The following is a 24475-nucleotide window of genomic DNA, read 5'->3' as shown; positions in this document are numbered from 1 at the left end:
ATAACCATGGGGATCCTGGATCCCTCTTGCTCATATCCTCACATCTTTATTGATCAACTCCAGCTAAAAGTGTTGTAGGAATTTCATGGCAAGGACTGGGGTACCTTTTGGGAGTACCGTGATTCAGAATGGGTGAATGGGATTGGGGTGCAAGTGTTGGCTGCTTGTCTTTCTAAATTTTCCCTCTACCTATACACCCACCCATAGTGGGTTGAAGTAACTCCCTCCAAAAAGGCATGTTTATGTCTCAGAATGTGACCTCATTTGGAAAACAGATACAATTAAGGATCGTGTACTAAAATCATGCTGGATTACCCAGGTGTCACTAAATCCAATAAGTATCCCTATAAGATACAGAAGAGGGGACGATAAAAGAGGAGGCCACGTGAAGGCAGAGACAAAGATTGCAGTGATATAGCCGCAAGCCAAAGAATGCCTGGACCCAGGAGAAGCAGGGATAAGCCAGGAATGGATTCTCTTGAAGAGCTTTTTGAGGAGCCTGACCCTGTCAGCACCTTGATATCAGAATTCTGGCGTCCAGAACTGCGAGAGAATAAATCTCTGTTGCTGTAAGCCACCTCGTTTGTGGTCATTTGTTACAGCAGCCTGAGGAAACTAGCACGCCCACCCTCACAAAAGTCCTAAATGCCTTTGTGCTGTATATCTATGAATGTCCGAGGGCCTGCCTGGATGGGGTTTAAGATGAAGAACAGAAAGTCTTTTAACATGCTTCCCTTTTCTGGGCCTCCGTTAGTAACCACCCCAGAGCAGGTGTCCCCGCTGCGACTGTGCCTGACTCGGAAAGACAGAAGGGGAATTAGTCCCCACTTAACCTGCCCGCAGAAGCAAGGTCAGACACTGCTCTGACCACCAGCCATGGCAGGGACTCTGCAGCCTTTTTCATAAAGGTCTCAACATTCAATGGTTTTGCTGGTTTCCTGAACGTGTAAGGAGGCTGGTGAGCAGAGGCAGAAAAACAGGACAAGCCCTGAACTCTCCAAATCCATCAGAGAAACCCCAGACCAGCTTCTGATGGGGGAGTATTCTTCAGCTTCTAGGATTTCCCATGGGATTCTCATCCCTGCCCAAACCCTACTTGGTTTATTCTTAGTGGCTGATACAGACACGATTCCAGTCCCCACTTCTCATCCGTAAGCAACTGTAGGTATAAATGCTTAGGACATGCTTGACCCTGGGCTTTGGTAAAAAGACAGGAGATCAAAGTGGGCCTTAAAGCTGGACCAATTCTAATTGGAAGCCTTACCTTAGAATCAGTGTGTGAGAAAGAAAAAAACTTCAAACATCAGTGAATTCAAGCTGTTCATTTCACAGGAAAGAAAACAAGGTAAGTGATCTATCCAAAGTCACACAGCTACTTAGTGAGAACCAGAATCTGGGTCTCCTACTTGCTGGTCCATTGGGTTTCTCCCTGTCCTGTGCTGCCAGACGGGGTTGCAGCTTCTACAGAAAGTTGCGCGTAAAGTCACAACAATAGCAGATTACACTGTAGCTTCCCTTCTGTGCTAGAACCGCTTAATAAACTATGAAGTTATTGTCACCCCTGTTTTACAGCTAGAAAAACCAAGTCATGGGGCAGTTCAGTGATTCACCAAGACCCACAGCAGGTCAACAGGAGAGCCCCCATTTCAAACTCAGATCTTAATTCTTGAGCCACTGTCCTAACTACAACCCCTGCGACCACAGCCTAAACCTAGCCAGTGAGCCACAGTCCTCTCTCTACAGTCTTTTTCTCAGAAATGCTGCTAACAACTCAGACAAATGAAAGATCATGTTTGCTTCCCCTGACCCCCCATTCTTGTTCACATGGGAAACCAATTGTGGAAAACATGATTTTTAAGGCTCACAAAGGATAGAAAAACAAAACAAAGAAACAAGCAAACCAGAAAGAGACTCATAAACACAAAGAACAGACTGCTGGTTACCTTGGGGAAGGGGCTAGGTAAAATAGGTGAAAGGGATAAAGAGGTACAAACTTTACATTTTAAAATAAATTAGTCACAGGGATGAAGTACAGCATAGAGAGTAAAACCTGTGATATCTTTGTATGGTGACAGATGGCAACTACACTTACCGTGGTGAACACTTAGTAATATACACAATTGTCAAATCACTGTGTTGCCCGCCTGAAACCAGATAGTATTGTAGATTAACTACGTTTCAAAAAAAACTTTTTTAATTGAAAAAAAAAGCCTCCCAACAATTGCCTGTGCTTAGCCTTTGAACCACTAGGTGTCAGTGTGGCTGCTCAATGAGACAGCCATAACTCTACTGTTTGTGATTGCCCCCAAAACCAGATTTTTGAGCTCCAGTCCAGGGACGGGGGCTCTGGATTTGGGCAAAAGCTGGGGGAGCATTTGAAGCCCACCGATAGTTAAACAAATGAATGCAAATGACAAGCAGGCAGCATGGATGTGAACCTTTAAAATTTCTGAGAGAAATGGAATCTCCCAGCCTTGTCTTTTTGAAACAGAAGGCTATGTCTCCAGGGTGTCCCTTGAATACACCACAGTTCCTTTAATATTCATGATCACCTTTGACAGAGCATTTTTAAAGATGTGATTTTATAGGTAAGAGCAACCTTGCCCTCCTCCCCCTCACCTATTGTTTATCATTAATTTCTTGGGGCATTAGAATATTTGAAGTTTATGCCTTGCCTTCTATATGCAAAACTTTTGATCTACCTAAAACCTCTCTTGACAATCTCACAGAATGGGAAGAAAAGCACAGCCATGACTGCCTTGCGTTCATAAACCCATCTACTTGTCTACACAGAATAATCTCTAATGCCAAAAGATTTAAAGTGGCCAATATGAATGATCTATTACTATGTATTAATACACAATAAGTGTATAAAATTTTATATTCACATTTACCCTGTGAAGTAAGTACTATTATTTTCTTCATTTAAAAAATTGTTAAATTTCAAAATTTATTTTGAAAATTTGTTATATTGAAGCATAATTGACTATTCTATTTTTTCAGAGGAGAAAATTGAGGCACAGAGAGGGTAAGTAGTTTGCCTGAAGTCACACAGCTGATAGGAGGCAGAATAAGGGGCCGAACTCTTTTTTAATTCTTTGCTATGAGTTCAATTACAAGGGGGGGGAACGTTTTTTGAATTCCAGAAAAGGAAGCAATTCATAAAGGAGGGCCTAAGGCTACAACCAAATTTTGGAGTTACTGATGCTCTGGAAGGTTTCCTCTGATGATTTGTAGCCCTTTGTCATTGCTTGTCCTGGCTTGTCAGGATTCCTTCTGGGAAGGCAGGGGTGATGGCAGAATAGTCCCCCTTTTCCTAGTCTGTGTGAAAATTTCACATGATTCCCCATCTCCTGACAGACCTTGAGATTTGGGGGAATTTGAAATTTCCTTCTCCCCATCAAAAAGATGGGCACATGCTTGTCAGGAGAGAGGCTGAAACAAATCATCTGTGTCCACGAGGACCACATTTGTGGTTTAGTTGCAAGACTTCATTTAATAACAGACACACCGGAGGTTGGATGAGGAACGTATGAGAGGCCCTATCTGGTTATGACACAGCAAGTGACAGACACATCTTTTATCTGCTCCTCAAACTATGGCTACAGCGGATCAGAGTTTTAGTGTCTGATGTCCACATGTCTGTTCTTTTCCAGCAGAACATGTGTTTCTTTCAATTATTCCAGTGAGTACTATCTATGCTGCCAGATTTGGAGGTAGCACCTTTCCCTGCTGTCAAAAAGTTGCACATTTTTTGAAAGAAGAAACAGGGCAGAGCTGTTACCTGACTCCTGCAGAATGAGGTGGGGGGATGGCCTCATTCAGTGGGTCTTCCTGGGGCCAGGGGTGGCGCCTCCATCACTTTTGGCCATTGAGTGTGCCCGGCATGCAGAATCCAAGAACTGTGGAACTTTCTGATGCCTCGACGGGGCATGTCCAAGGGAATGGCTGTGTGATCCACCCCTCCCTCTCCCTACCAGGCTGACTTAGACAAGAAAAGTTCTATTATATCTTCAGGATATTGAGTAAGAAGTAGGAGAGGGGAACTAAAAAGTGTCTATTCAGCCTGGACACTTTTGTGGACATTCCCACCAAGCATGTGACATTTAAAAGAATAAAACCAAAACCAGGTTCTCCTATGTACCACCAGGACATGCCCAGGGAGGAAATGGTAGGGCCTTGGGTTTTGTAATCTGCTTGCACACCCAGGGCTGTCTACCTGCAATGGAGGTCAGGAAGCAGGAACAGTCAATAAGGGAGGCCCACTCCAACATGTGTGAGATGTTTGGGATCTAATTGCATCTGTAGTTGGGAGGTAAAATGGGGTGCTTGACTGTATCAATTGAAGGGAGTGCAGGGAGTGGAAAGCCCAGGGGATCCACTCTTGTCTACCCTCTGTTAGATATGTCTTCAAATTCCAGATAAAATGGAATATTCAAATGAGCATTTGTATTAAGAAACTGCCATTGGGACTAAGTGGGATTTTAACAAATTGTGTTTGTTGAATTAACCTCCCTATGTTCCATTCATTCATTCATTCATTCAGCCATTCAGTCCTTCATCAGCCATACACACTAAGTACCTACTCTTATGGACCAAACACACCAAGACAAGAAGGCTCACCAAGACAAGGCTCTTCCTGTCGGTGTCCATAAACTTGTAGAGGTCATGCCAGAGATGCCGCTTTCCTCCCCGTAGAACCCCTTTTCCCTAGGACAGGAAGGCAAACATGGTCTGTGTGCCAAATCTGGCCTATTGCTTGTTTTGAACAGCGTCAACCTAAGAATGGTTTTCCCATTTTTAAAGTTATTAAAAAAAACAAGAAGAACAACAACACATGAGAAAGACTGTATGTAGCTTGAAATATTTACTATCTGGCCCTATAGCAAGAGGATTCTTGCTTTTGGGGTCAGGCTTACAACTACACAGAGCAGGACATTTTCTAGCCCCTCTTGCCACTAGATATGGTCATAGGACTAAGTTTGGCCAATGGAATAAAAAAGAGATTTATATAGCTTTTGGGTGGTGCTGTCACACTGGGCCAGCGCGCTCTCGCTCCCTGCCGGTGGGAACACTGTGCGGCCTGAGCAGTTCCGGTTCACTGATGACTAGGAAATGCTCTCAGGGCAGCAGAGCTGGAGGAGAGCAGGAGCCTGGGCCCTGGCTCCGGGGAGCAACTCTACCATCCCTGGATTTCGCTGGATGGTTATGAGGGCGGGAAAGGGAGAAAGAGGAGAAATGATGACTTTTTAAAGTCAGTCTTAATGTTTCTTCTTTCCCCCACCAACTTCTCTCTGATGCCAAGAATGAAACAAAATCCCCACAAACTCAGGACATGTCCTGCTGTGGAACGTACCTCCTTCCTACTCATGCCCTGAAGCCCAGGGTAGTTACATACCACTTCCTGCTGAACTCAGTCCCTCCAGACTGGGTAGGGCATTTACTGACTTCTGTAATATCTTTCAGTTGTTGGAGACAAGCCTATCTCTGCCACTAGACCTTCAGCTCTTTATGGTGGGTATCTTGGCTTATTTGTCTTTGATTCCAAGCTCCTAGTACAGTGCCTGGCACGTAGAAAACACTTTATAAACATTGTCAGATTAATTAATGTGTTAAAGGATGAAGGCAACTTCCTGGTTTGTGGGACAGTTGTTTTTTTTTTTACACTTACCCTAGGAAACAGTGAGTCCAGCAATTTATACCTCTGAAGGGCAGAAATAAATAAATTTTGCTTTCCAAAGTGGAAGAGAAGAAATGTACACATTTATAAAGATTATATTAAAAAATGGAATGCTTTATTTGATATTTATTTGAAAATGTGCTTTCTGATAGTGTCTGAAAAGATTTGGAGATTTGATAAAAACAAGGAAGAAGCCATCTATCATTAGTAACATAATGATGTTCCTGAAATAAATGTAAGTGTAGCTACTTGCCCAAATCTATCTTTTCTTGAGCTGATATTACTATATATTAATAAAGAACACCCAATTTTTCTATTTTTCTAAAATATTTCCTGACAAAGGAAAATATGGGCAATAACCTATTGTTGTTAGACAACAGCAACATGATAATGATGCTGAAAGTTGCATTTAGTGCTCCTCATGCCCCTCTATGTTATGTGGTTTATAATCAATAAATGCAAAAGCAAAAGCATTGTTTTTGGTGTAAGCCTCTTTTACAGTATACTCTGGGTATATGCAACCAATTTCCTGAATTTTTCAGACACTGCATAGCAGTAGTGTTTCTTTCCTTCATTTAGAGGAAAGAGTACAAAATATGTGGGGCTTTTTTTTCTTCACATATAATCCTTCTTGACATGGTGTTAACAGAAGATGGCGTTGGAAAGAATTGCTTGCATTTTGTGTTTAAAGGAAACCAATAATATAGTATTGGATTATTATTTGAATATCTACTTCACATAATTTTTGGAGCCACTCGCTAAAGCTTTTCATAAATTATAAAGAAGCCAGAGCAATAAAAGAAAATCATTCAAAAGTTTCTTAAATCATATATTAGATCTTACATCTGCTACAGAATCATGGCTAACACCTTAATGCTTTTGGATATTTTATTAACTATTTAGGGTTCTTCCCCTCCCCCAGCAAAAGTGATAAGCAAATGATGAATAGCTCATTCTTTGTGGACTTGAATACTAAGCTTTTTATTCCCCACCCTGTGCAACTCTGTTGTGCAAAACAAAGAAATAAAATGTTATAGGAGGAAAATTAGTGAGTTGGGAGTTTATGTAGTCAGGATGGAGGAAGTCAGCTTACTCAGCTCATTAATACCAGAATCAATACCCATTTGGGATATCAGAATTTCTGCCTTCATAATCCAGGCGAATTCTTTTACTCTCCCTAACTGCATCCTCCTCTGTACCTTAGGTTGAGAAACCTTTCCTTATTTCTGTCTGGTCAGTGTAGTTACAATCTGCTGCATTTGCCTAATATATATGGCCTGTCACTATGCTTGCTTTTCTGTTCTCGAAGTTAAAATATTGTACTTGTTATTGATCTTACACTTATAACAATCATAGCGTGTATTTCCTCTCAATTAAACAAGAATGGTCAAGTGAATATTCTAGTACGTAAAGGAGTGTGACAACAAGCCAGTGGCCTTTCGAGGAGAAGTGATCTGGTTGTGGTGGCCAGGCCAGCTCTGCTGGGCCATTTAAAGCCTCCAGCAAGTTATTCAGAAAACAAATTGTGAATGTGCCTGGGAGTCAAAGTGATTTGGCCTTGAGTTAGGCCTTAGCAATCCTGCTGGCTTCCTTTCCTGTGAGCATCTGGCTGGAGTGTGAAGACAGATGGGGGCAGCTTCAAACTGCTTGCTCCACGCAGGAGAGCACTTGGCAGGAGGGCCCGAGTTCCCCAATGCTCTAGGCTAATGAGCAGCAGATGAAGCACGAATGAATGCACACCCTGCAGAAAGCTCGCCATCGCTGTGCTAGCTGGGTCTGGCAGTCAGGAGCTTTGTCTTTAAGCCCATCATATCCTGATCACAAGTCATGGAAGGTGTGTATTTATAGAGTGAGTTCACTGGCTGCTGCCAGAAACCACCCTATGTTCGGCCACACTGATAATTAGGATGAGAAAAGATCAGGTAGGAGAGAAGCCAAGAAACAACTTATTTTCTTTGACTCTAACAACTACTTCCCCTTTCTTCCCTCAAAACCCCTGCTCACAAATCAAAGAAGCATTATAACCTGCAAGGTGCAGGACTGGCTCCAGGTTAATGTGGTGGGGGACAAAAAAGGTAGCTTTTTTTCTAATTTCCTCTACCCTACCTCCTTCATCTCACCTGCTCTTTCTCCTTGCTTCCCAGGGAAGCAGAAAGCTAGCTGATCAACATCAAAGATTTTTCCAACTCTCAGCTTCCAAGAATATAAAATGCATTCAAAATAGGAAAAGGTACCAGGGACTTGAACAATTTACAGGAGTTCTGTTATGTGGGTTTTTGTTGGTGAGCAAACCTTTGGTAAAATGCCAGTAACCTTTGAAAGGTGTATATGCAAGACTCACACCCACTTCCCCTCTTCTCCTTGAGTCTCTCCTTTCCTGAGTTTTTGTCATGTAGAAGAGTGGTCATTCTAGAGTTTTCATTACATATAACTGGCAGTAAAATGTGTTTACACATGCACACTGTATATATGGATATATTTTAATGAACCCTGTCTACACACACACACACACATTACTTTGCAAATACACTTTTTCCATTATAAAATGTAAACGAAATAGACAAGATGAGATTTTTTAAAATACACTTTTTCTACCGATTTTTCTTCATGCCCAACAAATTGTTTTGTACTCTCCTTCTGGTGTACTCACTCCACTTTGTGGACCACTGTTGAAAAGAGTGGAGAGAGAAAATCATAGTACCAGAAACAGGCAAAAGGCAGAGGGGTGTCAACAAAACCACAGTTCCCTGCTGGTTGGCCCTGCCCATTTAAGTGAGTTCACAAGTTCCAGTCTGTGGCATGCAAACTCAGCCAGTCCTCTGCTGGCTCCAAAGCCTGCCTCCTCACACCGTTCTGCACCCACTGCATGGCCCCTGCTGAGTCCGTGTGCTCGGTCCCGAGGCTCTCACTATTGCTACCCTGACCTAGGGACCACCTAAGGGACATTTTCACCTGACTGTTCAAGAGGAACCACAGTGACCCATTCACATGAGACTGAGATGTGAGCTTTCCCTAGAATTTGCTGGGGGTAGGGTCCAACTCATCATTTTTCTGTGTGTCTTCAGAATAGCAGTCCTTAAACTTTAATGCTCAGAAGAATAACTGGAGGTGCTTTCAAAAATGCCATTTCAGGTTGAGTAGGTTTGGGACAGAGTCTACCAATAGGCACTTGGAACTAATTCCCTCTCCCAGTGACTGTCCCATAAATCATCCTTACAATTTAGCACAGTGTTAATACTCAGGCCTTCAATCATTAGCAGTGAAACAGGAATTCTCTTTCTCATCTTTCCATGCCTGATATGGAAAGCACTGATACTAGCAGCACTAGTATGGGCTGAAGCAAAGACCACATTGACTAGGCTTTTGGAAATGGGACTTTGGCAGACTACCCCTGGGTGCGGAGATTACTCCACAGCAAGAATCTGGTCTGAGGATCTGCTTTGTTTTATTGCCTGCGTGTGAGTGTGTGGATGCATACACACACACACACACACACACACACACACACACACACACACACACACACACAAATTCATGTATCATATTCATTACCAACAATTAAAAACAGTTTTGAAAAACATAAAAAGATAGGGAACTCTTCTAGGTTAAAAGATACCAAAGAGACATTACAATAAAATGCAACATGTACATCTTGACTGGATACTGGTTTGAACAAAAAAAAATTATCAAAGAATTTTGAGACAACTGGAGAAATTTTAATATGGAAAATTAAATGATAAAGAAATCACTACTTTTCTTAGGTGGGTTAATGGTGCTATGGTTAGAATGAGAAATGCCCTTATTCTTAGGAGACACATGCTTAAATTTTTAGTGATGAACTGTCACGATATATACAACCTACTTCCAAATGGTTCAGGAAGACATTTACATACATACATATAATGTGGAAAAATGTTAATAATTAGGTGAATCTAGCTGAAGGGATATGGTTGCTGTATTATTTTTAAGCTTTCTGTAGACTTAAACTTTAAATATTTAAAAAATGGGGAAATATAAGAGCTAGAGTGAATTACATAACCATGCATTTTTGAGGATTTCCTTGAAAAGTCTGATTTCCCAAAGCAATAATTAGCTGAAGCCTCACACCCCTTCATAATTTGCTGTAACTGCTTTGGTCATTGAAGTTACCTGCCAGGAGGCATTTGATTGGCAACTGAAGAGATAGAGCCAAGAACCCTTGAAATTTTCTTCCTGAATTCTGTTCATAGAACTGTTTCTCTTGAGTCCAGTAAGACTGAGACACACACTAGGCTGGGTGCTTCTCCCCAAGATCAATGACCAGAGACAGGTATGAGGTGAAAGATCCAGTCGGCAGTAAAGGGCGACTCTTAACTGGAGCGATCATCATCTCCATCTTGTGGGGTCTGGTGTCCTGGACACACAATCAGGGTGTTTGTTATATGCTTCTTTATACTTTCTTTTCCATCTTTAAAATTTCTCAGAAATGAACAGACCAAAATGTTGCTTCTTCCTCATGTAGGACAGAAAGATTTCCACAGTATTCCATAACATGGATATGCTAGCTTTGCAAATGCTGTCACCTACAGTAATATGCTGTCAGTCTCTTTCTAGAATTGAAGGATGAGGAAGTAGAATCAGAAGGCTCTAGAGTTTTCCCAAATGCTAAGAAACATAGATTTTAATTTTAAATTACCATGGTCAATGTTTTCTGATGTGGTATTTCCCCTTAATTTCCCAGGCAGCTAAAGAAAGATGCTAGCAAAGGAAAATACCAGACAAAAAGTATGTAAGATGTTTCCTATACAGTTCCCTTTTCTTTTTTCTGACTCTGGAAACTAATAAAGCAAGACTTCTCATTTATGTTGTAATCTCTTCTTGTTTTAAATTTTGGAAACTAAAATTTGAAAATACAATTATAGTACTACAATTGATGACTCTTTGGAGGTTTGAGCTAAATACAGCCTTTTCTCTTTAGAATATTACAATTGTACTTTTTACCCATTCTAATCTGACGCACACACTATGTCAGCAGTGCAGGAAAATAAAACAGGATAGTAAAGGGGCTTTCTCTTGTGGCAGCACCATGCACAGCTTCTCATTTCTCTGTGGGAAAGGGTGTGGCTGCTACATGAAGACTGGGGTCAGTCCTGATTGAACGCCCCACCTCATTAGCTGGGCTGGGATTGGGGCTGGTGGAAAGAAGCTGGGACTTGGGACTCCAGGAATGGTGAACTGAGTCATCTAGAGGACAGGGTTCATGATCTCTCACTAAAGGAAAGATTTAAAACTTCAGTAGGACTATGAACCTTGTTGGGACGGAATGAGTTTACACCATCCCTCTGGTTGAGAAACGGACGCACCTGGCTGTCTGCACATAATGCTAAGCTCATTTGTCTCATGGGTTCAGTGTCTGCAGTGCAAAGGGAGTGGTTGTACAAGAAGAAAACCCAGGGAGAAAGCAGCCATCATCCAGAGCCAAATGAAAGGACAGCAGAAACTAGCTCTCCTGAGATATGTCAGTTTACAGTCTAAGCAGAATTAGTTGGAACTCTAAAACACTTTTAAGTCTGACCAAGAGGGATGAGTTTAGAGTACATCTTGGATATTCACTTTTGATATTTATGTTTGCCATGACATACAGATAACTTGACCTGCTCTGTAAAATTAATAATCATAGCTACCTTTTATTGGGGGATTAACAGATTCCAGGCAAAGCACATAGGACTTTGTATATATTATCTGATTTACTCCTCACATGATTATTATGTTCATTTTATAGATAAGGGCAATCAGTTTTAGAGAGGTAAACAGAGGACTTCCTAAGGACTGAGGAAGTCTTCAAAAGTATGTTTGTGAGATGGTTCAAATCCCCCTTCTTAAATACATCCAGGGGCTCTCAAACCTGGCTTCACAATAGAATTATCTGTGGTACTTTTAGCAAATGCTGATGGCCTGGTCTGTGTTGTCCAATTACAGTTTTTGGGTGATGTGCCTGGGCATCTGTTTTCTTTAAAGCTTCCAGATGATTCCAGTGGTGAATCAGGATCAAGAATCTCTGAATTACTTCGTACTGTTTCCAGTATAACCCAAACCATCCTATAGTGTGGCAGCCAAAATCATGACCCAGCAAAGATGTCTACCTCCTAATCCCTTGAACTATAAATATGTTACCTTACATGGCAAAGGGGAATTTGCAAGTAAGTGATTCAATCAAGGATCCTGAGCTGGGGAGACTGTCTTGGATTATCCAGGTCAGCCTAATATACTTTAGGGTCCTACAGGGAAAGGGGTTGCAAAAAAGTCAATGTCAGAGTGATTCAGCCTGAGACAGGCTCCAGCAGCCATTACTGGCTTTCAAGATGGAAGGAAGCCATAAACCAAGGAATACAGGTAGGCTCTAGAAGCTGGAAGAAGCAAGGGAATGAATTTTTCTCCAGAGCCTCCAGACGGAACACAGCCTGACCCCACCTTGATTTTTGACTCAGTGAGACCTACTTTGGACTTCTGACCCACAAAACTCTAAGATAATGAATCTGTATTGTTTTAAGCCACTGAATCTGGCCTTTGGCTTATACTGTAAGTGATATAGTTACATGCTTGATGGCTGTCTATCCAACTGTCCATCCACATGCCTACCCACACACCCACCCTTCTATCCATCTACTTGGAAAACACTTACTGAAAACCTACTAAGGGTGTGGAGCAAGGGTTGTCTTATCCACTTCACTGATGGGCAAACAAGCACAGAAAAATTAATAATTGAGGCAAGATTTAACCCCAGTCTTTGGATCTCTACATGCTGCTCTTTTTCTGTAGGATGTTACCTCTGGAGTTTCTAATAGAATCCTAGGCCCTGTGAGTGGGGATTCAGATATTGCCATCGTTGCCCAACAGAGGAAATATTTTTATGCATGTAGAATTCTGTTGCATTCTTCAAGTCATAAAGGTGAGGTGAGCTTGCCCTCCATAATGGTATGGCTTTGGGTCAGTCTTGCCTAGATCAGCATTTGCCTAGATCTTCACCAACCTGTACAACATGGGTTACCTATCAGTGACTAGGCCATATTTTGACCTCTTTGCTGAGAGAGGTGCCTATAGCAGCATAATATCCAAGGTCTGAGTTTGGGCTGTAGCAGGTTGCAAAAGTTTTTAAAGTTGTAAATGACTTTCTTCCAAACCATTCTAGTACAGGCAGGGATGAGTATGTCAGAACCTCTTATTTCCCCTACCCCAACCCTTTGCTGCATCTTATTGGGATTCCCAGGACTCTGCAGAGCATTTTGAAATTATTGGGATATAGTATTAGTGATAAGAATGGAAAGACTGATGGCCCCAGGCCAGCCATAATGAGAATGGAGCCCAATCTTGAACAAATACCTCTCCATTTTAAAAGGAAAATACATTCAAGTTTTACATCATGATCTTGATTATTATTGATTAAGAAGAGGAGGAAAATTAATCAAGATTTATTTATCTGGGGAGGCAGTATGATGAAATAGAAAAAAATGCTTAGCTCAGAAGCAAACAGAGCATATCTAGCTGCCACCCTAACTGTTGCTGCTCTTGGATTGCTGGGTTATCTTGGACAAGTCCTTTCATCATCTGAGCCTCAAGTTCAAGGGCATGACAGGTCTGGAATAAATGTTGGGTTAGTCTCTTGCATCTGGTATTGAATACCTTTCAGGCTATGAGGCATCCTGTCAGGTGCTATGATCAAAGATGAATGACAACATGTCTGCTCTGAAGAAACTCAAGGATGTTTGGAAAAAAGATTTTTGAAAGAAAAATAGAAAAATCTATTTCTGAAAAATTTATAGTGCAATGACTTTTACAGGACAGTATATTTCAAATGCCAAATGAGCAGTCCAGACATGAGAAATTATTATACATTAGAGTGATCCTGAAATGCAGCATGGGTAGGATTTACTGGGGTGAGAGACAAGGAGAGCAATGTAAACAATGGGAGAAAGAGTGCTAATAAGGATGAGCTCAGAGGTCGCATCATGCTCATAATTCTTTCATGGCTGGTAGGTAAGTGGAGGTACAGCTAAGTATTTCCCTTTCACAGAGTGGGGAACTGAGACAGGAAAGTCTAAGTTCTCACAGAGTCAGCAGTTCTCAGCTGCACCCTGTCCAGCTGGGTTCAGCCATTAGACCGCAGTGCGAGCAGCCTTGTGAGGAATGCCTTTGCAAGAGTGGCTAGGTTAGGCTGGGTCACCCATGCAACAATAGATTTTTTCATAGGTGGTGGGACTTGAAAAGTGATTGTAAGCAGGATGCAGGACCAAAGAGAAGCTACAGGGATGCAGAGAAGTGTATCATCAAACCGGTCAAGCTCTGAGTTCTTGGGAAATGGATCAGTGTAGAATGATTAAGAGTGTTGACCTTTCTCTGAGCCAAAGATAAGAGTGGTCAAAAGGAGACTGACAGATATCCAGTGAGAACACACACATGCGCCCACATACACAGGCACATATCAATGCCCTTCAGTAGTCCTTTTTTATTAAAATGGATATTGAATTATTGTACAAAAATGGATCAATTTAATATGAACTTTCCTGGTATCATTAGCCCATATTAGCTAAAACTATAAGTCATGAGGGGTCACACAAACTAATAAGCCACTCTGAAGATGAGTCAGGGCTCATTTAGGTCCCATTCTACCCAGTGTCTTTGCAATAATCTACAGATCATGTACAGCAGGTCTTAGAGATGGTATCTGTGTGCTGTTACTGTCTATCCAACCTCTGCTCGGGCTGCCAACAGACACAACCATCTTCTCAAATTAAAACTGGATCTGTTAGGCAGAAAGACAGAAATGAGCGGGATGAAAAGGAGAAAGGACCCCCCAAAGATAACTCAGGGAGTTGATCAAAGAGAGCCAAAAAGCCAGAAATGGCTCAGAGAGTTAATCAGATGAAGCCACAGGGTCCAAGAGTGACTCAGTTAATGCCCAGGGTCCCCCCAGGTAAGAAACATCAGAGGCACAAGCACAGCACAGCCCCTGTCCCCATTTCACCAATCGGAACAAGCCTAGAGAGCTGACAGCTGTCAGTCAAGGACCTCTCTGCCCTGCCAAAAACCACATAAAAGAAGCCTCAGAATGAGCATCCTGTCTTATCTTAGGCAGGCCTGCTCTGTTACTCTATGCAGAGTGTATTAAAACTTAGTTTGCTTTCTTCACTCAGGTCTCTCGTCTCACTGTAGCTGACTTCCCTGGGACAGCGAGCTGAGTTCTTCCCTTCCTAACAGATCCTCATTGAAAAATGGTGTAAGTGTGGCATTTCAGAGTAAATATTTTATAAAACAAAAGAACTTGTATGCAACTGGAAATAGCAGACAATTATCTGGCCAGGCAGATGAATGGTTTGGTTTATGAGAAGAGAGTAAAGGAAGATTTAGATGTAGCCTCCAAAAAGCTGTTGGTAATTTAGTTGATTGGATGAAGAATCAAGGTCAGCACCTTTAGTACAGTCTTCAGGCCAGTTCACACACAGAATTGCATTTACTTTGTCCCTTCTTCAGTTTATCATTGTCCGGAAGCCCTTTATCTTATATTTATATTCACCATATTCTGCAGCAGTGGTTCTCAAAGTCTTTGGTTCCAAAAAAATTTGCATGCAATAATAAATCATTGCATATTAACATGAATGACACTTTTAGGAAAAATATATTTTCCAAAACAAAAAATTTAATGAGAGGCATGGTGATGTTTTACATTTTTGCAAATGTCTTTAATGTATGGTGTAATAGAAAACAGCTGTATTCTCACATTTGGTCTGCATCCAGTCTGTTGTGACATATTGTTCTGGTTGAAATCTGTGAAAATACGGCCTCACACAGATATACAGTTGGAAAAGGGAAGAATATGTTGAAAGTCTTTTCAGATAATTATGTAGCCTCTGGTAAATTCCACTGAACTTAAATTCCAGTGTTCTACATAATGGGATTATAATAGAGAATGAGAATGAAAAAAACATATAAAAGTTTAGTATTATTATGTAGATAGTGCTGACCCTGTGGATTCCCTAAGGGGGACTGAGACATCTAGTCTTCAGACCACTCTTTAAGAACTGTAACTCCAGCCTTTCTCTAGCTTATATGGGTCAGATGTATTTCCAAGAGACAGGGAGTTTCCTGTTACCTCTGTGGATGATTCTTCTGGTAAACTAACTATGGACTCCAAATGTGTGCTATTGTGTCTTATTTCTAGGTCTTCTAATAGAATCTTCTATCCAGTTCCATAATAACTTCCCCATTATGGCAGCACACTTTGTCAGCCTGACTTTGCATGGAATTATGTCATCTGAGGAAAGGTCACTCATCAAGATTGTTTCATTTTTAACTGTATTTGTCCTTATTAAAATATTATTGGTACTTGAAACACTTGACTCAAAGCAAGGAGACACATTTGTTAATCTTAATTTATATGTAAAAGAATTTTTTGGTTGTCTCCTCTGGGGCAGTGTCCTATGTAATGGAATTATAAAACTGAATCAAACAGTCCTATTGGTCCAAGAAGCTCATAATCCTTGAAATACTAAAAGGTAATCACAAAATCACACAGTTTGCAAACAGACACTCAATATTTTAAATTCCCCAGAAGGAAAGAGGCCAGTGTGGCTTGCCAGGTGATGGAATTGCTTTCCTGCTCATACTATGGTTAGGAATGGGGCGGACATGATGACTGTCAGAAAACCTGAAATGAAGAGGCAATTACGGATAACACCCCAAGGAACAGCTTTTCTTTTCACAGTCAGCATAGGATCTTAAAAATATTTTCCTTGAGAAATGAACAAAGGTGACATTTTTACCCTTTGGGCTTAGAAGTGGGTCAGTGCACTTTTCATAAATAAATAACTCTTGGCTGATTTGATGCAGATGTCATCCACAGCTGTCCAAGCAGGGGCAGAAGGGGTGTCAACAATTTGCCACAGATTTACATTTAGCATTTTGGCAGAATTCATGAAATACAGACAATTGGTTTATATAAGAGTTTGTTTTATCTTTCTGCTGCTTCAAGTTTTGCTTCTTTCATATATTATGCCAGATAACTGTATCTGTATAAGAGCTGCCATCTTTAGTCTATAAATACTTGTTAAATATTTTTGAACATTTATTAGGCAAAAACTTGTAGCTCATATGTTATCAGCTGTTATGAATTACATCACACATATTGCATTTTTTTTGACAAAACTGTTGATAAGCTTCTAGAGAAGTGCTAATAGGATTTTTTTTTGTGGTGTAGAAATGTTCTATATCTGTGTTGTCCAATATGGTAGACATTAACCTTATCAGCTACTGAGAAACTGAAGTGTGGCTAATGCAACTGAAAAAATAAATTTTTAATTTTTAATAATTAAGAAATTGTAATAGCCACATGAGGCTAGTGGCTACAGTACTGGTCAGTGCAGTTCCAGAGGAACAGAACCATATAATATACCTTTATTTTCTAATCCTTTTAGCCACATGAATTCTAGGTATATAATAGGACAGATATTTTTAGGTACTTTAAAATATTAGATGATATTTTTATATTAAATTATACTATTCATATTGTTATTTGGACTTAAACCTGGGTCAGTGAGAAGATTAATACACTACTAACTTTGCTCTGAATTTAAGAATAGATTGAAAATAATAAATTTAAAAGACATATGGGACTAGATCTCCAATTTAAGGAGACCAATATGTATTGGAATATCTGCTGGACATTGTGGACTTTCATAGACTTTATAAAGAAGGCATTGGGATTTTTTAATATAATCATCTATGAATTGAAAAATTAAGGTCTCCTATGTAACTCTGGCAACAGAATTAAGCAAACACAGAAAATAAAGACCATTAATGTTAATCCAGTTTCTTGGAGAGGAACTATAATGTTTTGGCAAAAATTGAGAAATTGAGTGCCATATCTATAGAGACATAGCAACACCTAAGAATTATAAGGGATAAAGGTTTTATAGACAGAGGGTCTCAGGATAGTTGGATAAATGAGATAAAAATGCAGACAGCTATAAGAATCTATAAGAATCAGAGGAAATTCTCTGTAAGAATCAGAGAAAAATAAAGACCAATCAAAGGATTATTATATGATACCAAATTATGAATTGCCAAATTAGGAGTTTGGAAAGAAATGTAAGATCAGAGGATGCTAAACTTGTATTGGACAAAGGTAGTAGAAAGTGTATTGTTTGAAGTCAGGCTGACATTTGAAGTCTTAGCTCTCTACACTTAATTTTTCTCCTTGGTCAAGTTACTTAACCTGAGTTCCAATTTTCTTATCTTATAAAATTGGGATAATATTAGTTAACATGTAAGTTTGCTGTGAAAGTTGGCCCAGGACCTAACACACTTTAAGTACTCAAGACTACAAGACAGCTCAAGTAGTTATGACTATCAACAATTACTACTAGGATCTTCTGGAAGCATAGCAAATGTAAGAGATGTGATCGTGCTGGTGTAGGCAGTGATTAAGTGAATTTAATTTAAATAGAGATTGTTGGAGGAAATAGTAGGAAATAAGTTAACAGGTAGGATGGGCCTACATTATTTCTTTTCCTGAAATCCTGACAAAAACATCTGGGTTTGACTGTCATAGGTAATGGGAAACAGTTGTAGGCGTCTGCCTAAAGCAGTGGATAAGTGGATCATTCAGGGGCACCACCAAAGAAGAACTTGGGGAACGGCAAAGCAAGCAGTTAGGAAGATGTTGTAATAATCCAAGTATCAGATAATGACCTTGAATAAGATAGTAGCACCAGAAATGGAAACAAAAGGGCAAATATAAGAGACATTTCAAAGAAAGAATGGGTTAATTTGAGCTTACAGTTGAGTTGAGATGCTGATCCATGAATGACTTGGGGTTATGGTGTGTACCCTACCATCACCCAGACCCCCACACACATACACAATCAGGCAATTACTTCCAGACATAAGTAACCTTTTTTGTTTATTCAATCAATTTAATACCATCATTTCCTATGTGGGACATGACATAAAAAATACTGATAATCACTGAACAAAAGTGCTTAGTACCAGACTGCATATGAGGAAAGAAGGGACGAAAGAGCTAAAATGACTATAATACTTTTATTCAAGGCAAGCTGGGTGGTGCTGATGGAAATACCATAGCTGGGGAAGGGAGCTGGTTTGCAGAATCTTCTTTTGGATATTTCAGTTGCTGTGAGCATGAAATATTCATGTGGATGGGTAGTGGGGAAAACAGGATTCGAACAAAGAGTGGGTTTTTAGACACCGCCCAGAGGATGTAGATAATTGGTTTGCTATTAATCTGTCTCTATCTCCTTTGTCTTTAGGGTATTTTCTATAAACTATTTTTATAGTCATCTTAGACAAAGATATAGAAGTATTCTGATATTTACAAATCAGATACATAAGGAAGGAATAGCTAATGCAATGGCTGATACAATCAGGATTCAGAACGATTTGTTGACTAAACTAAGAAGATAAAAATAAACAAGTGCACTCAACAATGCAAATGATGCCACTGAACTACACATAATATAAATACATATACGTGCATAAGAAGGTAAGTTTTAGGGAAGCCTGAGAAGGAAAAGGGAATGCTTTATCCTCTGTTAGGGGAATTTTTAATTCTTCCTTTGGGCCTCTCCTAAAGAACTCCCTTCTAACTTGGCAAAGATAAAACTAATTAAGCTAAGATGAATTTGCATTACTTTCGTGGGCCAACCCACCTGCCTTCTAAAGAAGGGACACTAAAGAGCAGCTGCTGTATAAGGACAATGATGTCTCTGTAACTATACAGGGAGCTATCAGGATCTCGGAGAGAAAGGGAGCCTCTGGCCTTCTAAGTATTTGTATGTAATTTTTCTAACAGCCCCATCAAATCAGCAGAAAGTGTGTCTAGTGGCTTATCCAGAATAACTAAACAAACAAAAATAGGTAGTATCACTTCAAAAGGCTTAATAAACTGGTAGGAAAGCCAAATATATCAGGGTGGGACCTTATGATTTGTTTACTTCTTACCTCCAACAGCTAAGCTTTCAAACCACTTCCCTTTCTAACCCGTGACAACCTCATTGTAGTCTCCTTGTGGTGTGTGAGAATGCTGAAGATTTCTGCGCATGCCAAAGTGACTTACTTGGTCAGCCCAGGTTGCTTACAAACCCTGGGCACAAGTGGATCACTCAAGAGGAAGTGTTACCATCCCAGGGTCTCCCAGGTTTTTTATTCTGGGAGCTGGGCGAGGTGCAAGGGGCCATAAACTTCAGCTCCACTCCCTGGCTTTGGAACTAGTTATCCTTAGGTCAGCTTGTTCCCCCTACCTTCCCATTTATTCCCATTTTTTTCTCTTCTACTTCCTCTTTCTCTTGTTCCTCAAAACCTGGAGTGGTGGAGCCGTGATAACAAGGGAGGGAAATGAGGTCAAGGGTGGGAGTGGGAGTGGGGTTGGGGTAGGGTCCCACCTAGTTCCTTTTTTCCCCATCATTTCTAAGACAAAGAAACGGGTATGGCTGACTAGATTGTGCCCTGGAAAACCTTAGCAGGTGCCATTCAAAATGCAGCATATGATGCCTATCACTTCCCAGTGAGAAATCTACTTACTTATGGTTTTAGCTCCTCCGAATTCTTGCTACTGGCTTAATGCTGCTTTTTGCTGGAGGGCACCTACTTGTAACCATTTGTTCAGAGAATTTTTTCTTTAAAAAACAAGCCCCTTATAAGCTATCATTAAAACCCAAAAAGAAGTTTTATCAGGTCAAGAATTTTGCATTATGTTCCCTCGTGGCTGTGTTCCCCTAGGTTTTTCAGTCTTCCTGAGGGAACCTTCAGAACTCCTTACATATGGTTTCATATTCCAGAAACTGTAAAATCACTTAATTTTTCCCCTCCAGTTGAAATAACCCCAACTCTCTTTGATTGCCTCAAAGTTTTTCATTTCAATCTATTTCTATAATTATCTTCAAGTTGTCAAGTGCTAGAATCCAGAATTAAATATAAAAGGTGTCTGTTCTACTACAGTAAAAACAAATGCACAGTGTGCATGAATTGAGGGGGAAGGTCTTCTACTGTACACAGTGATATGTTCCCAACTCACAATGAGACAAATGGTCATAATACCTAATAGCTCTAATGGCATGGAGAGCGTAACTTACCAGGGGGATCATGGGAGCGGGAAACAAGAATAAGAAGGTGGTTGGTGAGATGGGTCACTCCTGTGATTTCTTGAATGGGTTCAAGCTGAGATACTGTCTCACAGGATGGGAGCCCAACCGTCCCGTAGAAGCTAGAGGGCAGAGAAGAGAGTTGCCTGAGGGACAGATGAGAGAAGAGGCTGTCTGGATATGATGTCCCAGCAGGATGAGAAGGAATAGGCTTTTCTATAGCTTGTCAAGCAGAGGATTAGCTTCTCAAGGATCCTTCTTCAAAAACGACTACATTGTAAGACTTGAAAGGGGTGTTTTGTTAGTTCTACTTTGCTTTTCTTTAAAATCTCACAGCAGCTTTGTGCCAAGAGAAGAAAGAAAAAGTTATTTTTTCCTTCTCTTTTGTTTGGTCCATGCCTAATCTAGAGGGAATAAGTAAAGCAGTATACCTCTGTGGTGGACAGGCAAGCCAGGGGATAAAAATAAAACTCCCAAACAGGGGGTGAAGCTGCGAAGAAAATGGAAAGGAGCTCATGGGGCACAGGAAGGCCCTAGCCTCAGAGTTGTTCTATGAGCTCATTGCTCTTTCTGCTAAATGACGAAATAGCAGATTTTTAAGGCTGAAGTATAAATTATATTTTCTCTTTATTTCCCCAGCAAATGTGATGGGCACATATCATATGCTAAACAGAATTATATAATTACAATTCAGCTTGGGGCTCTTGCTTGCCAACTTCATTTCTATCATAGTGATAAATTGGTATGATTGGCTAATTTTTCCATAACAGTATCCCAGACCCTTTGAGCTCCTATCATGTAACTTCTTCCAGGGGAAATAAAAGATCATTTCCTCCTACAGGAGTTCCAGATTATACTGTCCACAAACTTTTTTCACATAGTTCCTCTCTGATGTCACACAAGCAATAGTTCTGAGAATAGAAAGTGGCTGTCATAGTGGAAAAGTACAGATTCACAGTCCATGGGGAGCAGGTATAACAACAAGTGGTATATCTAGACAAAGGAATATTATTCAGCTATTAAAAAGATTTGCTACAGGTCCCAATGAACTGAAAGGAAAAGATGTTCATAGTACTGAGTTGTGTTGACAAAGGCATGGCAAAGGCATGGCAAGGAACAGAATGGAAACAGCATCAGCCCATTTAAGGCAAATAACACACAGGTTCAGAGCCTGGACCTGAGCCATACTAGCTAGGCTTGAACACTGACTGTGAGAGCTGGGGCAAGCTACTTCTCTGTGCCTCAATGTTCTCATCTGAAAGCAGGGATAATGCTGATGATAGAATCTACCTCAGAGAATCATGTGAATACAGACAATGCCACACACACAAAACAAGTCCAAAAGCTTAGGTCCTTCCCAAAATGATGACTTTGAAAAATCGTCACTTTCTTGTTAATGGCATATAGTTTCCAAATAATAGTTTTAAAATATTTAGAAGATTTTCTGTTTTATTTATCTTTATTTGGCTCTGTATAATTGATAGTTTTCCAGCATCTTATAACATATGGATGAGAAATTTATCTTCACATAATTCTGATGTGAGACAAAATCTTGTTTGTAGTTACAAATGGGGTCCAATATTCTATTTGCCTTAAGCTCTTATTCCACGATTGCTCATTAGATATAAAAAGGATAAAAATTCATAGTTTTGGCACAATTCAGGAAACTAGATGCCTCTCTCCAGTTTAGTACCAGAAATAGTAAGGACTATGATTTAAAAAGGAAAATCTCCCCAAATAAAAGGATAGAAAATATCATTTATGTCTAGACATTTCTTACTCTACAGTGTACTTAAAGACATTTTCCTTCATATGTCAACTGCAAGAGTTCGCCATTTTTAACTATACTACATGGGGAGGTAAAGATAACCATGGTTAATTTTAGCAAACTTCATTCACCGAACACTCTTTGAGCATCTAGTAGATGCCAGCACCATACTATGCTTTTAGAAAAGTTTGTACTGATCAACTTTTGGAAGTTCGATCCCTTGTCAGTATTCTTTTTCCAAGCTCTGGGTGTATTTTTTTAGAGAGCTTGTTTTCCATCTTCTGAGGTCTTGGGAAATTGGTCCAGCAGCACAGAAAAAGTCAAAGCAAGCTTCTTTGGTTGCTCAGGTGGCCAAGAGGAACACCATTCCCCACCCCCGGGCCACTTTCTGGATGGGTCAGGAGATGGGGAAGCATTCCACAGCAGTAAACAGTTTCCCAGCCTCAAAGCCTCTGTGTCACATTCACTATTGGTATTTGGTCCTTTTTCTTCTCCCATATCCCCAAAGAAGTCCTGACATTTCTAAGTATTGTTAGAAAGTAGGTTATTGGACATTTTTTTTTTAAATAAGAATTTTGAGCCCTTTAAAATCATTTTGAAGGGATTCAAGTCTTTTTGATTTTCAGCTAAGGTTTTGAAAGCATTTGCACTGAGGACTGAAGCATTTTAAAGAACACAAATAAAATAGCAGACATTCCATTTGCACCTATTCTGGATAGGCACAATACTAAATGCTTTTCTTCAATATTGGCTCACTTGATTTGCATCAGCACCTACAAGGGAGAGGATGTCATTGCCCTAATTTTATTAAGGGGGTAACAGGGCCACTAAGGGGAAGCAGCTTGTCCAAGATGAAGCGGTTAGCACAGCTAGAACTTGAATTTGCACACAGATTGGCTCTGGGACTTCTCATAACCAGCGTGTGAATCCATTAGACACATGATTAGACAGTGGTGTGTATGCACAACACTGACTACTTGGTAGGAAGATGAAAGAGAAGTGATCTGATAGATAAATGAGTCCTCATCATCCATTATTTTATCCTTCTTTCTTTACATTTCCTGATCCTACAGGGATAAAATAGTAGAGTATAATAAGATGTTAGTTCATTAAAAAATTACTTGAGTGGATTAAAATTATCTGATTTTAAACCTCAACCATTTAAAACATGTCAGTTTTGAGAAAATGTAAAGCATCTTGATGTGACTTATCTTAAAGATTCTTAATTCTACACAGGCAAAAAAGAACTCCTAAAAACTGTCAATATTTAAGTTGGAACTTACAAAGGAAGTGTATTGAAGCTTTGCTCCAGTACTCTGAACCCTGTAAACATGTGTAGTTTTAGATTCTTGGCTGACTTTGAAATCCACCTGACTGGCCTAGATTCTCAAACGTTCTCAGAACTGACATCAACACTTTCTGGCTCCTCCCTTTAGGGACTATTGAGTTCTCTATTGGCCTTACTACAGGTAATATTAAAGTTGTTACAACTAAACACAAAACAAATTAGCTACAGTAGCGAAGAGTTTACATGAGCCACAAGTAATCAGTGTTTTCTCAAAAGGCAGAGTTAACAAATTTCCCAGAGGCCAACAAGAGGTTTGGCAGGGTGCTCATGGGTTCCTCTTTGGTACTTTTGGAAGAATGTGGCATTTTTGACTCTTGGTCTCAGAGATACTATGATGAAAGTGAACTTTAAAATGTGTGAACAAAATCAGGTTGCCAAGGGGATTGTAATCAGTTATATTTCCCAGAGAGAAGCCAACATCTAATAGGGGGTGAGCAGAGAGAGGGGTTACTAGGATATTTTTGTGCTTGTGAGAGTGGTCATTCTTCATTTGTCAAAGAACTATAAATGAAGGAGAGACACTTAGATGTTGGAAAAGGTTTGAATGT

At 40.2% G+C, this 24475-nt stretch overlaps 1 protein-coding gene across 12 annotated transcripts in view; it reads right to left on the bottom strand.

Annotated features, from left to right (window-relative positions):
- Positions 1-24475, bottom strand: part of FYB1 (FYN binding protein 1) — a 148226-nt gene that overhangs the window by 102320 nt on the left and 21431 nt on the right. The window contains exon 1 of one of the 12 annotated variants that reach the window (XM_037002500.2): positions 20803-20937. The exons of 9 other annotated variants lie outside the window; for them this stretch is intronic. In XM_037002500.2, coding sequence (XP_036858395.2) covers positions 20803-20814 — 12 coding nt within the window. In that variant the 5' untranslated portion in view covers positions 20815-20937. Of the gene's footprint in view, positions 1-3784; positions 3912-4623; positions 4648-20802; positions 20938-24475 lie in introns of those variants that run through there. 2 more of the 12 variants (XM_037002493.2, XM_037002529.2) reach the window with 2 other exon arrangements.

The sequence above is a fragment of the Manis javanica genome, chromosome 1, assembly GCF_040802235.1.
Source record: "Manis javanica isolate MJ-LG chromosome 1, MJ_LKY, whole genome shotgun sequence".
Classification (NCBI taxonomy): Eukaryota; Metazoa; Chordata; class Mammalia; order Pholidota; family Manidae; genus Manis; species Manis javanica.
This window is presented reverse-complemented; position numbering and strand designations above follow the sequence as displayed.